The sequence below is a fragment of the Athene cunicularia genome, assembly GCF_003259725.1.
Source record: "Athene cunicularia isolate RWA chromosome 2 unlocalized genomic scaffold, athCun1 chr2_part1, whole genome shotgun sequence".
In the NCBI taxonomy this organism is placed as follows: domain Eukaryota; kingdom Metazoa; phylum Chordata; class Aves; order Strigiformes; family Strigidae; genus Athene; species Athene cunicularia.
The window spans coordinates 8416527-8431479 of NW_020799095.1; the positions used below are offsets into that span (position 1 = coordinate 8416527).

At 41.9% G+C, this 14953-nt stretch overlaps 1 protein-coding gene across 2 annotated transcripts in view; it reads right to left on the minus strand.

Annotated features, from left to right (window-relative positions):
- Positions 1-788: 788 nt before the first annotated feature.
- The window catches only part of CMTM7 (CKLF like MARVEL transmembrane domain containing 7), a 27136-nt gene continuing 12971 nt past the window's right edge, over positions 789-14953 (minus strand). For both annotated transcript variants that reach the window (XM_026843403.1, XM_026843404.1), the window contains exons 2-5: positions 5371-5544; positions 2467-2565; positions 1445-1526; positions 789-1099 (exon numbers count right to left, since the gene is read on the minus strand). In XM_026843403.1, the coding sequence (XP_026699204.1) occupies positions 1086-1099; positions 1445-1526; positions 2467-2565; positions 5371-5460 (285 nt within the window). In that variant the 5' untranslated portion in view covers positions 5461-5544 and the 3' untranslated portion in view covers positions 789-1085. The remainder of the gene's footprint in view (positions 1100-1444; positions 1527-2466; positions 2566-5370; positions 5545-14953) is intronic.

Genomic DNA, 14953 nt, shown 5'->3' on the forward strand with positions numbered 1-14953 from the left:
TTTTCCTGCAAAGAATTTCCAGCTACCAGAGATGGACTGCAAAAGGAAAGAAAGACAAAAGTGCCCAAGAAGGCACTGTCTCAGCCTCAAAGTTACATAGAACTTCATGACAATACCAAGTTTGGATAGAACTGTTCTGCCTGTCCAAGCTCTGGGCAGTGTCCAAAAGCATGGATCCCAGCAGAGGAAGGGTCAAACCCCATGTAAGACAAAGTGCATTGTGTCTTTCACAATGGGCTTTCTATAGTTAGATTCCAAAGAGAATAATTTATAGGAAATGCACAGAATTTTTTTACAGAACAGGTCTTATAAATACCCATTTTACAAATGACTTATTTGTGAAAAGGAAAAAAAAAATCCCACAAAACATTAAACACATATTCTTGGGTATGTATTTTCCTGTATTTGGCAAAGAGAAGTTTTAAAGACCAATCTTTCATTGTTAATAACCTGTAAAAATTCATGGAGAAAAAAACCTGATTTCATCATGTACTGTTGGATCTAGGAGGGAGTGTTTGCACAGATATATTCAAGTTGCATTTCAAAATTTTTGATGCTGGCTGAACTGATGTTAGAGAAAGTCCACAGTTCTGATAGAGGTAACAAAGACTTGGGTCATCTTATGCAAGCACAAATCAGTTTGTAACAGTTCCTTTGTGAAACAAATCATCCTTAGAAGTTAAGAATCAGGTAGGAATTTGCAGGATTTCCCTTCTGTAAACAGATGGAGGAAATCAGAAACAATTTTTCCATCCCTCTGAAAGGAGAACCAAATGACTTTCCAAATTAGTTTTAAATGCTCTTATTGCAAATAACTGGAAATAACCACAGCCCAGCTGGTGAGACAGAAGTTGTCTTTCTCTGTAAAGCTCATAAAAGGCAGGTTCTCCATTATATAACTTCTTGGGTAGGAGGAAGTGGGGGAAAAAAACTTTGGTTCACAACATTGTTTTGCATTGAAGTAGATCTTCAAAAGGTACTGGTTGCCCAGGCTAGTAACAAAATACCCATGCTCTCTCCTCAGTAGTGGATGCTCCTCTTTGGTATCCTAGTTTGTAAGGCAGATGTCTTGCAGAGGGAAGAAGTCATACAGATGCATCTTTGAAAAAGGAAGACAATGTCACTTGTGTGGTCACAAACAGATTTACCTACTTGCTTAAGAAACACATCGGAAACCTTCTTTTGATAGGGGGTAGGGGAGGGAGATGAGAAAACACTGATACATTCACTACTTGCTACAAGCAAGTTATTTTGCTCTTGTAGCTGTTAACAGCTGGCAGTAGCTGTGATATGTCCGTGTTGACAGAAAATACGGATTTATTGCTTTGTGAGTAATAAGGAACAGAAAGTTAATAAATCCTTCCAGGTAGACACAGCCCTGTGGCAGAAAATATAAATACTCATTTTGAGAAGCATTCTGGCAGTTGCTAAGCATGATACTTACTTGTTGACTGTGTGATGCACGAAACCTTGTAGGATGACCATATGCTTAAAACACAAAGGACTGTAGCTAGGAACCCGAAAGTCTGGATGAGAAAACAAACAAACCACAAATACTTACAGAGCATTAGATGACACATATTCCATGAATGTATGGACACACTTGTATATCCAGCTACATATTTTATGATGTTAACAGACACAAAAAAGTTTTTTATTTTTCTGCCAACATACTAAAAAATTGTTTCCATACTATAATAGCAGCTTATGTCTGGTCAAAGCAATGACTAAAAGATAGACTGAATGTCATATACAAGTGGGGAGAAAAAGCTGGACAGCAGCATAGAGTCTCACCTTCTAGACTTCTCCCTAGGGTTCTGCAACAAAGACTTTTTCTAACACCTCTGATTACGGCTTTTACTGCCCTATTCAAACAAGTCTTTCCCTGAAGTCTGCCAAATAAACAAGTCAAGTAAGTCTTCTAGTCCATTTGAATCATCTGGACTGTTTCTGAAAGTAATTCTTTATTCTGGAAGAGCTGTATTTCAGGTCCTGCTGCTATGAAAATACTGCTGCCCACATTCAGAAGTCATGCCTGTCTCTGTAATGCCAGCCAACAGAGGCAGAGAGTATCTTCCAATAAGTCAGCCCAGGACCCCAGTGGATTTTAGCTCAGGAGAAACTATCTTGAACAGGGCTATGTTCAGGAGCAGAAAGCATCAAAGGCTGAAGACTGGGGTGAAATCATTCAGGTAACTTCTATTTGCTAGAACAGCTATCTGTCAAAGCTGAATTTTGGGTTCCACTCTGACAGGGCAAATACCCACTTTAGTGGTGAGTCTGGAGTCTCACAACAAAATTTTTTTCTTGTCATTGTGTTACAGAACATTCACTGAAATGAGCTAGAAGGTCACACAAGCAAGGCAAATCTGTAAGAAAATAAAATTGCGAGTAATAGATTTCCAATGCCCTACTTAATATATATTGCAATTAAAAAAGTGTCAAGACTAATAAACACAGTCTTACCGCTCCAGCCACAAGTCCAGACAAATTATAACTCTTGGATGCTGCTACAATTGATGCAATGAGAAGCAGAATTGTACCGATTAAATAATGAAGAAACTCCTGTAAAGACAAGCACAACCTGCATCAGAAGGGGAAACTTATAAGGAAAGCATTTCAGTATGCCTCAGAATGAGAAAAAGTTGGCAGAAATTACTCAAACCCAGAGGACAGAACACTAGCCAACAGAAAACAGTTTAAAAAAAAACAAAACCAAAAACCAACCACAGCAGAAAAAATCCCACCACGTGAGTGGATTTTGTACCATACCTGACTGTCTGTTCAAAAAAGGAGAAAGGGCCAATCTTCAGGCCTACTAACATCACTGAAATAAGATCTACTTACTGGATGCAATCCTTTCAATTCAACATGGTACTGACGGTGAAACGTATCTTTATTGCATCAAGTATGCACCTTAGAGACAGTTCTGGAGGAAAGAAGAAGCCTTAAAGGCATATTCCTCTAGCCTATATGAAATGGCAGTAAATGGCAGTACATGGCATCAGTGGAAAACCAAATGCTCCTACTTCTGATAATCTTAGAAAGCAAGCAATGGATTTACTGCTGGATTTACTTACATCAGCCAAGACTGGAAACAGGAGGGAAGCCACAAAAAGCACAATTATGCAGACACTCATAACCAACACCCAGGCTCAGAGTGACTGCAGCTGTTTTGCAGTAAAACACAGTGCCATGGGTTTTTCTGAGCGAGCACTGGGGCACCACATTTAAGCTCTTTTCTAGCATGATGAGTATCGGTCCATTTTACCTTGTTATAATCAGGGGTTATCTGTGGATGTAGATTTTGCATCCTCACGAAGTTTAAGGCATCCAATACGGATGTTTGCGAACTGAACATGGGTTATTTCTTTTTCACAGTGCAGTGGGCAGGAGGGTATCTGCTTGTTTTATCTGCATTGCACTACTGGCATGAGCCAAGCAAATGCCATGTATAAGGGAGAGGACAGATTCTGTCTCAAACCAAAGGAAAGGGAATATAGTCCCCAAAGGAAATTGTTCAAGGAAATCCCAGAAGAGAAATAGTCTATCATATGAAACCACAGTTTTCCTCTGTTCAGGTGTTTTTTATAAACAGCTGAGAAGGATCTTGCCATAAAGTAGGCTCCGAGACTGCAACTTACTTTCCTCATTTGTAACTGTAATCTCAACCCTTGCTTTTGCCAGAGGAAATTATTTCCATAAGGAGGGTCCTCCGGCTAGTCTGTGATGCAGCAGTCTAACTAGGCAAGCCATTGCCTCCATAGAGGCACCAAATAAAACAGTGTACACAGGCCACTAACTCAGAGGAATCTGAGGGATGGGCAAAGGTGCAAATGAATCATCAAAGGCTAAATGAGGTGGAGAACCAGCCCCTGGCAGGACCAGGAGAGTGCCCCTCTGGAGAAATACTTCCCAGCTTTAAATGGTGTCAGTGCTGAACAACTTCTCGAGCCACTGCAACTTTACTGACTGCAAACCACACCCCTGACTGCCACGTAGAGATCTTGCCAGCAAACTCAGCCAAACACTAGCTACAGTTTCCCAAAGTACAGGTTTTCCTATTCTGTGCTAAAGTTACTTAAAATATGTGACTGAAAAGGAGGTTGGTTGTAAAAGAACAGCCATGTTCAAGCATCATATCCCATAAAGCTTTCTGAAGCTGAGCAGCAGCAAACTGCAGTCCTTAAACTCACTAGTGACTCTGGAACATTTAGGAACATAAAACAAAAGCAGCCTATGCAGAGGTCAAAATGGCACAGTCCTGTTAGACCAATGCATACATTAAATGCTGCTTTGTATAACTGTCATTTATTAGCTTATTTCGATCCCTGCATCTGTATTATCTCTAAAGAAGTACTTTCTAGAGACAGATAAAGGTGGTACACATTTGAAAAAACAAAAAGGGGCACAAGTCTAACCATGTATTTCAGCTAAAAAGAAAATTAAGTTTTTCTCTCTGGTTAGAAGTGGATGGATGGAAAAATGTTATCCTAAATCTGTAAACTATTACATAACTTCCATTAAACACTAACCACTTCCTGGACTTCAAAATCCCTCTATATCTCTCCAAGCTGGCTTTCCCCATCCCTTTGGTCCTTCCTCTGTGGAACTAAAATGTCACTATGCATAAGGGAGACATGTTCTAAGAGGTTATTAAAATCTATCATCCCACACTAGGATGCCGGACTCTTCTGTTAGCTGACCTGACCCAAAGCTACTGAGGAAGTTCAGGTCTTGCATTTTCTGTGCTGCTTGTTAGTCCTCTGCTAGGATACGAGAGATGGATGTGCAGCGGAAATGTGGGAATGAGGCAGGAACATCCTGCAGGATATCCCAGGAATGCCCAGGCTATGGCAATCAAGCTGAGGCTCTTATTTCTTGCTATTGTTTAAGTTACCTAAAACCATACCGAAATGAGACACCTAAGACTTAAATAGCACTCATAAACTTTATTTTGGGACAGGATGTAGTACATTAATTCTAATGCTATGATTTGGTACTCTAGCAATCCCTTAGCTGCTATAAATGACCCGAGCTAGGACCCATCTGCTGAAGGCTTTACAATCAGTAGCTTCTTTTAATTTGTCTCAGAATAACACTATTGCCTTCTCTGGAGTAAATCTGGATTTACTTCTGTATAAAGGAGGGCAGAATCATATCCAAATAAACTAAAAAACTTACAATTAACAGCATCTGCTGAACTGAGTACTAATAATAAAAGCAACACAAGGATTTGTATACAAAGCAGAAGAACCAATTATGTGAAAGATGACCTATCACTGTGTGATAGCACAAGAAAATGGACTAAGTAATGGAGACATCAACCCACAGGAGAGGCAAGGAACCCAGACCATCTAACAGACTTACTGCAAGCGGCCAGCTAACGCAAGTGAGCTTCCTGTAGATTCTGAAAATGTGGATAATGTAGAAGAACAAAATCATAACCAAGTCACACATGGTGACGATCTGAAAGTAGCTGTATGCACTGTAATCTGTCCACGGAGAGTTATTTACACTGATGAATCCAATCAGCAGCGAGATCTGAAAGACAAAAGGGACATTACTCCGAGGGCTGTGGAGATTATTTTAAACACAACAAAATGGCACTTAGAAACAGAGGACAAATACTAAATGTAAACTGGAGGATCTCAACAAGATGAAGAATAAAGTAATGAACATGGTAATAATGTTTTAAAATTTGCTGTTAAATGAGCATTGGGAGTGGGGTAAGAGCCAACTGCAAGAAGAAAAACAGAGTTTTGGCCTGAAGAATACAACCTGAAGAAGTCTCTATGTACAAGAGGTCTCAAACAGAGAACAGGCATTGGAGTGGCACCAGCAACTGAAGCATCTAAACCCCACAGACTTTCAGAAGGAAATAGCTGAAAGCTGTAAAAATTAAGGTGCCCATGAACACATGCATCTTTACTTCCATTTAGTGAGATTTCTCACATGCAAAATCGGAGAATCTGGCTGCAACTGAGCTAACAGTTTTACCCTTCCTTTTCTACCACATACAGAGCAGAAGTAGCAGCAGACTACAAGGTAGTAACATAGCAAATAATATAAACATTTGGAAGAATTGATTAATTCACCCCACCCCAATACAATAATTATAAAGCTTTAAATGTTTAGCATTGTCACATAAAACTATAAGGCATTATTGTACAACTTCTGGCAGTTGTAGGCTTGCAAAGGACAAAAGCGATTTTATTTTTTTAATCTGAAACTACTTGTTTATTTTACTAATCTTGCTGCTTCTACCAGCCTGACTAGTCTGGGTGACAAAAATAAATCCACCTAGGATATACCCAAATTTTTTCTTATTACAGACTTTGTCAATGCATGCTTTCAGCCACTGTAATTTTTAGTTCATCCAAAGTCAGCCAGAAGCAGTAATGATTCACATTTTGTTTCTCCAAGACATTAAAAAACTGAGGAAGCCAGAACTTCAAGACTGCACCATTCTTTCCTGCACACTCATCTTCCAAACTCCTAACCAACTGTATCCATTATCAGAATAATTTCCTTAAGATTAAAAGGGGAAAAAAACCCCAACACACAAACAACATTGCTTAGATTCTCCCTGCTGTAATTTTAACTGAGTTTCACCTGCTCACTAAGCAGACAGGCTAAACATGCATCCTCAAGGGCAACCAAAAGCTCTATACACACATAAGAACTTCACAAGAAGTTCAGGAGAACTGGTCACCTTGGCCAAACTCCATCCAAACAGCCACATCAATGTCATGACAGTGAACCACATCAAAAATGTGGCTTCAAAGAGAAAAGTCAATGCTCCAGGATCCTTTCCCACACAAGTGGCTAAGTTATTGTAGATCTAGTACAGGTCTATTATTTTTACTGTGGTAGTCCAAGCAGTTGATATTAACATTGTAAGTGATGCTCAATCCAAGCCAGTGACAGGCTTCTGCACTAGAGTAAGCCTACATCTCTTCCCACCTTTGAAATAGATACAGGGTAGGAAATACAGGACTTTGAGGAGCAGGGCTGGATCATGATCAGTGATTCATGTGCCTTTGAAAATGCATGGTATTGCCCAGTCCCTGTCTCCCCAAATATGTTCCTGCCCTCTGGTGTGGGAGTGTAACATCATAGCAGCATCCTGCATGTTTAGTGCTTCTGCTGTACCATGGCTTTTCTCTGGGTCTCACGGACTAGCCACTGAGGAATCCTAAATGCACACAGTCTTGCATCATCTGCATGGCAGAACTTTCTGAGGTGCTACATTTCTTAGAAGACAACAAAGCAATGCTCTCCACAATTCAGCGTTTAAAGACTTCTGGCCCAGTTCTCTAATTCTGAGGCAATTTTAATGAAGTTTTATGCAAACTGTGTCTACATATACCAGGTCTACATCTTCTCCTTCCCACCCTGATTTCACTCCCTGTCACGTACTGGCTCCTCCACTCATCTGTGCTGAGCCACCTCAGTGTACAAAGACAGCAGGAAAAAAAAGCAAATAGCTTTACTCTGACTCTGCTGTCACACAAAGCAGGATCAGGTGAGCAAGGGAGTGTGAGGGAGAAGCTTAGACTGCATTGGAAGTCAGGGTGGCAGCAGGCAGTGGCAGTAGCAGCCAGCCAATCATGCTGGCTCAGGCTGCCACAGACCATCCATCTTGGTTCCTGGAATCTTACCGTCAGTTAAGCAAAGAGTCGTCTGACTTTGCTGCTGAATAACTTGAACGATTAGAAGGAGATCAATAGGACATTTACCCTATAATCTAGGACAACACCCGAAGTGATGCAAGACACACAGCTATTATTTTCATGAGAAAATGAAAACTAAATTTAATGAAATTTCATTCTATAGGAAGACTCAACGAGAAGTCACAGTAAGTGCTGAATCTTGGCTTGGATAAAGGTGGGATGAGGACAACACTTCTCAGCCACCAAAGGCTAAAAGAGGTCTCCCTTACTCAGATTTCTTCACAATAATCAGCTCTCAGTTTCAGTTACTTTGTAGAAATCAAGAAGGAAGTGTTAATTCACAGAAATATTAAATCACATATTGGCTCATTTTATGCTTGAATCATTAACTTCAGCAACTTTTTTACTGTGTACAAAAGATAAGAAGGACTGCATCCTTAAAGTACAAGCACCATCCAAATAATAATAAGCAGTAGTAAAAAAACTTTAACCTAGACCAAGTTCTTTCAACTTCATGGAAACAAAAAAGGTTGGGGTTTTTTCAGTTAAAAGGTACGGAAAAAAAACTTAAAAATCAAGAAGCATAAAGGATGTGAGCCATCCAAGGACAAGGTCAGAAAATTCATCTGAGGTGTTATATTCCTCAGAAATAAGATACAAGGTACCAACTAGTCAGTGAAGAATCTGCTCAGCTCCTAAGAACGGTAGAAATGCGGATTTGAACAGATATACTTTCCATTTCAAGTGTACTTCGCAATTAAAACAATTCCAAAACCAATTAGTAAAGATACCCCTTTCTTTGATTTTACATGTGCCTCAGCAGACAGGTAGAAAGAAATCACTATGTTGCAAGAGGTAATTCTTTCAAAGATTTCCTTTCTTAGCATAAATTTCACAACCTGAGATTTAGATGCAATTTCTAAAGAGGGTTCTCTGACTGGAGGTACATAATGCTATTTCACAGGACAGTTACAAAGGGGATCATATCAACAACTTTATTTAAAGCTATGCCATGTTTGCCACACTGTATGTACTCAACGCACTACATGCATTTACCACAAATGTCGGAAATGGAGCCACATAATATTATTTGTACTTTAAAAGTGACAAATACCAAAGTTCCTTCATCAGATATTGGTTTATTGTGATATAGTGGGTGATGACTATACTTTTTTGCCCCGCTGGAATTCCTGTTTTCAGAGAACTTGAAATCAAGCAATAAAATGATTAATATGTAACTGTCTGTGATACAGTTCAACATGTATACTAGAAGTCAGTTTGTGGCACAGAGAAAGAGAGAAATGAACGGCAAAGCACTAAAATGATCAAATGTTATGAATGTTCTTTATGCATCTGTGCTCAGGGGAGCAGCTTAATACATACTGAAAATAAAACCTAGAGGCACAAAAAAATGAGGGCACTGCCATTTCCATTTCGATATAGTATTTCACAGATTGTGAAAGCAGCAGACATGTGACCCATAGCCAGCAAGCCAGTTAGACCAGAAGTACAGGTCAAATGATGGTCAGTCTCATTAGAAGATTTCAATGTGCTCCACAAAATATACCCAGGCTTCAGACCTGCATTAAAAAAGAGGTGAGGGACACATTCCAGTTCCTGAAAAGCAAAACAAAGAACATAGAACATATGCATCAATCAATCCCAAGGAGGGATTTTGGGATTTAAATGAAGTTCCATATTTACTCTCACAGAAGTTTATCGGCTTAAACTAATCCACTTCTTGACTTTCCATTGGACCAGTGAGTCATGAAATGTGCTTAGGAACACTGGTATGTGTCAGGAACTATCTCGCAGTGAAGCCAACATGAGCTAAAGGCAGTCAGCAATTGCCAGGAGGCACTCAACACCTTACCAGACAGAACAGACAACATAAAAGAAAGACGGTAAGAGTCTGCATTCTCTTCTCTATTTTGAGCTGGAGACGAGGCAACCACATCCTCTGCAATGTGCCTGTGGAAGACGTTGGCTCTTGAACAGCACTGACATAAGCTCCCAAGCCTAAACTCCATTCTGATTTGAAGTGAGCACAGCTGTACTGAAAATGAAACATAATTTGCTCTTTCCTGATACGGTCTTCCTTCAAAAGCCAACCCATGGTCCCTAAAATAGGGTGAACAAGCACAGAACTTTCAAGGCTGTTAATGGGAGATGGGACATGGGCTGGGAGATCTGATCCTCACAACAAAAAAGTGCCAGATGTTATGCCACTGCTGCCTTTAAGTGGTGAGGGCAAGGCTCAAGACCTTTTTTCCCCTGTGCTATGATGCCCCTGGCTCAAGGCACCCAGCATGGGCCAGGCCAACCAGCCACACCCAGGGCTATGGGGGCGAGAGTGGGGCTGCATCAGCACAATGTGTGTCCCTGTCATGTGGGAAATGTAAGGTGTGATCCAGTTATGTGTCTCATGCACACAGCAAGGATCACTGAATCAGAGAACAGTTGAGGTTGGAAGGGGCCTCTGGAGGTCGTCTTGCCCAACCCCCCTACTCAAGTGGGACATCTAGAGTTGGTTGCCCAGGACTGTGTCTGGCTAGGTTTTGAATATCACCAAGGATGGAGGGTCCACAACCTTTCTAGGCAGTGTTTGACCATCCTCATGGTGAAAAGAACATTTTCAGATGTTCACATTGACCTTCCTGTGCCCACTGCCTCTTATCCTGTCACCAGGCACTACTGAGAAGACTCCAGCTCCCTGTTCTTCACTCCCTCCCACCAGGTATTTATACACATGGGTGGACTCCCCAGAGCCTTCTCTTCTCCAGGCTGAACAGTCCCAGCCCTTGCAGCCTCTCCTCATGGGAAGGATGCCCCAGAGCCTTCATCATCTTCATGGACCTGTGCTGGGCTCACTCCAGTAAGTCCATGTCTCTCTTGTACTGGAGAGCCCAGAACTGCACACACCACCGCAGATGTGGCCTCACCTGTGCCAAGGAGAGGGGAAGGATCTCGACCCGCTGGCAACACTCTTCCTAAAGCAGCCCAGGATGCTGTTGGCCGCCTTTGCCACAGGAGTCCATTGCTGGCTCATGGTCGCTTGCTGTCCACCAACACCCCAAGGTCTTCTCTGCAAAACTGCTCTCCAGCCAGCTGGCCCCAGTCTGTCCACAGACGCAGGACTTTGCATCTTCCTGTGTTGAACTTAATGAGATTCCTCTCTGTCCAGCCTGCCAAGGTCCCTCTCAATAGCAGCACAACCCTCTGGCTCATCTCCCACCTCCTCCCAGGTTTTTTGGCATCTACAAACTTGCTAAGGGTGTGCACTCTGCCCCATCGTCCAGGTCATTAACAAAGATGTTGAACAGTGCTGGCCCCAGTATTGACCCCTGGGGAACGCCACTAGTGACTGGCCTCCAGCTGGACCTTGATCACTGATCACAGCCCTCTGGGCCTGGCCATTCAGATAGTTTTTAATCCACCTCACAGCCACTTAGCTAATCCATGTCCTGTCATCTTATCTATGTGGATGTTATGGGAGACCGTAACCTTACTAAGATCAAGGTAGACAACATCCACTGCTCTCCCCTTGTCCACCAAACTAGTCACCTCATTACAGAAGGCAGTAAGGCTGGTCAAGCATGATTTCCCCTTTGTAAATCCATGCTGACTACTCCTGATCACCTTCTTGTCCTTCATTTGTTCGGACATACTTTCCAGGAGGATTTTCTTTATCACCTTATGAGGGACTGAGGTAAGGCTGACCAACCTGTAGTTCCCTGGATCTTTCTTTCTGCCCATAGAGATGACATCAATCTGCTCAGAACGGCACCCTTTCCTTCTGCACCTCTCAGGCTAGAGAGGATAAGGATGGACTGGACAAGAGTGATTAAATTCTCTTTCCCTGTGCTATAAAATGCTACTTGAAGTGTTCCCTGGAAATGCTGTTCCTTTTTAAAAATCAGCTGTTCTCTTCCCTGTTACTTCTTGATCCTGTCAAAGACTGAGCATCTGAAGTCCACTGGTCATTGATCACACTCAATAAAAAACAAGCAAAATGTGTATCAAGACTTCAAGGAAGTCAATCTTCCACTGCAGGAAAATTCAACACGTTCTTAAGGAAAGGAGAGGAATCATGCCTTTGTATTATGAAGAGATTATACACAGGAGGCAGATGCAACTTCCCATTACTCCTAAGGCAAATGCACACTGGAGAAAAGACTTGTGGCATTAGGCCCAGATGCCATTGTACTCCTGATTTCAGATGGTTTGAATTCCACCTAACTCCCTGCAATTACTCTTGGCTGGCTGTAGTCCTGCAAATGCAATTAGGTTACAGAAAAGCTCAGCTCCAAACATCCTAGTTTTACAGGAGTGGACTGGGCATGAAGCTGGGGCCAAGAATAAGTCAGCAACACAGTCCTCAGCCTCTCTGGTGGCCAGATCCTCCTGCAGTTTCCAGACCTGTCGTCAGTCACATGGGCCACCATGAAAATGCCCAAGAGCTGCCTGCATCTCAGGACTAAGAGGCTGGACTCCACTAACACAATCATGCTGGAGTGTACCAGCAAAAAATGGAAGAACCTGGACCAAGCTGGCAAGTTCAAAGCAGCTTAACATAGAATCACCTGCTCCAAGGAAGGGGCAAGCACAAGGGCATGCCCACCAGTCAAGAGATTACAGATATAGTTTTCCTCACCAGTGCCCTGAGAGTAATGAAGGAACCATAACATAAGAAAGGACTGGTTTTGTTCTCCATGTACCCACAGGCCAGCTGGCACCACTAAGTATTTTCTGATCAGGTGGCAGAAGACTGTAGTTTATCTGACCACAGAACAATTTTATAACCCAGGAATCAATCTGTGCAACTGCCTTGTATGATCTTTTTCTACTGTCCTGCTTTAATGGATGTAATAAATAAAGCTCAGGCTTTATTACCAATACTTAATTCTTTTATAACGTTTGGAGAGAACTAAATTTTCCTCACACAGCTACCTGCACAAACATAAATCCAGAATGATCTCCAGTACTGACAAGAACCTACTCTAAAGGAAAGCCTAATGTTCTGAGCATTAGAGACACATTTACACAAAGACTGACACAAGGGAGGAATTGAATGTCACTGTCTCTTGACTACTGACCCCAGTTCTGTAACCATCTTACTGTCTGAACTTCAGTAAATCATATATTTCACTGCTTCAGCTCCCCCATTCACCACATGAGTGCTAATAAAGACTTCACATGTGTTGTGCCCAAGTTTTTCACCTTCAAAACACTTTAGACATGCAAAATAAGCAAAAAATGTTGAGCACTGCTAATAAACCTCTAGGTCAAGATGACTGTTTTTCTTTAGTGTGAATGACAACAATGCCTATGAGGAAAAAATCCAACTCAACAGACCATAGATGTAACAGACAAGCATGGGTGAAAATATGTGTGGGAATGACCCTAAAACATCCAAGGAGGAAGCCACAGAACAGGGAAATGATAGGAAAAAGTTTAGTCTATTGGGGGTTGCTTTTTGGTTGATTTGTTGCCATTACACCACACAAAATAAACAAAAATTTGCTCACTGCAAAATGGCAATTAGTATTTATTTCCTGACTGCCATTTACTTACAGTAGACTTTGTTAACGTGTTATAAAGAAACCACCACACACGAGACATTGCAAATAAAGTACTGGAAGTATAATCTTTAATGCTAAGGCTACGCTACTATTCATCCTCTTGACCATTCCTGACTGTTATGTACCACACATTATCACTTGCCCATATCCAGCTGTTCTTTCTCAATTCTACTAGGGTCACCCTTTCCCACTGTGCCTGTACAGTGGTGATGTAGCGGCTGTGACTGGGATAGGCTTAACTGCCGTCACAGCAACTCCTATGGCGCCGTGCTTTGCATCTGTGGTTAAAACAGCATTGATAACACATCAGTCTTTTGGCTGCTGCTGAACACTGCTTGCAGGGCAGCAAGGCTTTCTTTCTCTCTTCTCCCTCCCCTCACCCCAGAGCAAGTAGGGTTGCAAGTGGGCAAGACACTGGGAAGGGACAGAGCCAGGACAGCTGGCTCCAGCTGACCACAGGGAAATTCCAGACCATATGATGTCACATTCAGCAATAAAAGCTCAAGAAAAAGGGAAACATTGGAGGCTACTGCGTTTGTCTTCACAAGCCACCATTACACATGCTGAGGTCCTGCTTTCCAGGAAGCGGCTGAACACTGGCCTGCCGACGGGGTGTAGCGAATCAATTCCTCTTTTTGCTTTGCTCGTGTGTGCAGCTTCTGCTTTCCTTATAAAACTGTCATTATCTTGAGCCACAGGTCTTTTTGCCTTCCTTCTATCTTCTCCCCATCCTGCAGGAGAGGGGAGTGAGTGAGATGCTGGGTGGGTGTCTGGCTGCTGACTGGGGTCAGCCCACTGAAGGTGGCTTACTCCTTGCCTGGGACTTTTAGCGGCTGCGGTAGTACAAAGAACGATATTAAAAATCTTCATTGCAGAAAGGAACTGAATGTGGTTTTTGCAAATCCCAAGATCATATACTGAGCTGACAGGCTAAAACTGCTGTCTTACTGTGTGACTTTTAACTATGGATAATAATTTTCTTTTTCTATATAGAAATAAGACATGAAATGCCAGCTAAACTGCAGGGAGGAAAGATAACGTCAACAAGAAGCAAAATTGCCTCAAGGTGCCCAGTTCTAGAGAAACACTGTAACTCTCATCTCAAAGATTTATCATAACACGGTGACACACACGTTGTCATGTATAATCCACCCAGCACTGCATTATCATTTCACTGAATTATTTTGCCATGTAGTTACAGCCACATTCTTGCTGTTCTCAGAATATTTTTTTCTGGATTGTACTCCCCTCTGCTACACTCTCCTGTAAGAAGTTGTAGTACCACTTTTGTCTCCAGTGTTTCCTTTCCCTTTTTTCTGCTCTTTATTCCCCTTTCCTTTTCCTACATGACACTCCGTATGTCTTCTCCTTAATATTTCTCATTCTCTTCCATCCAAATTTCCCTCTATACATGCAAACGCACCATAATGCCATCTTTTAATGTTTCCTAGCTATCTTCCCCACTCCCTTGAATCATGACACAGATTGCAATTAGCTAAGTAAAAAATAGCACCATTCAGGGGAAAGAGGCCAGGGGACAGGATTCAGCATAGTACTACACCTGTAGAAAGATGATAAGTAGCAGCTCTTGTTTACCACTCTCCAGTTGGTAGTTAGGAATACCTGAAAGTGCTTTTCCTTTCCATCCTTCTCTGGCAATTTAACCTTCTGGAAGACAGAAACAACTTCCCCCCC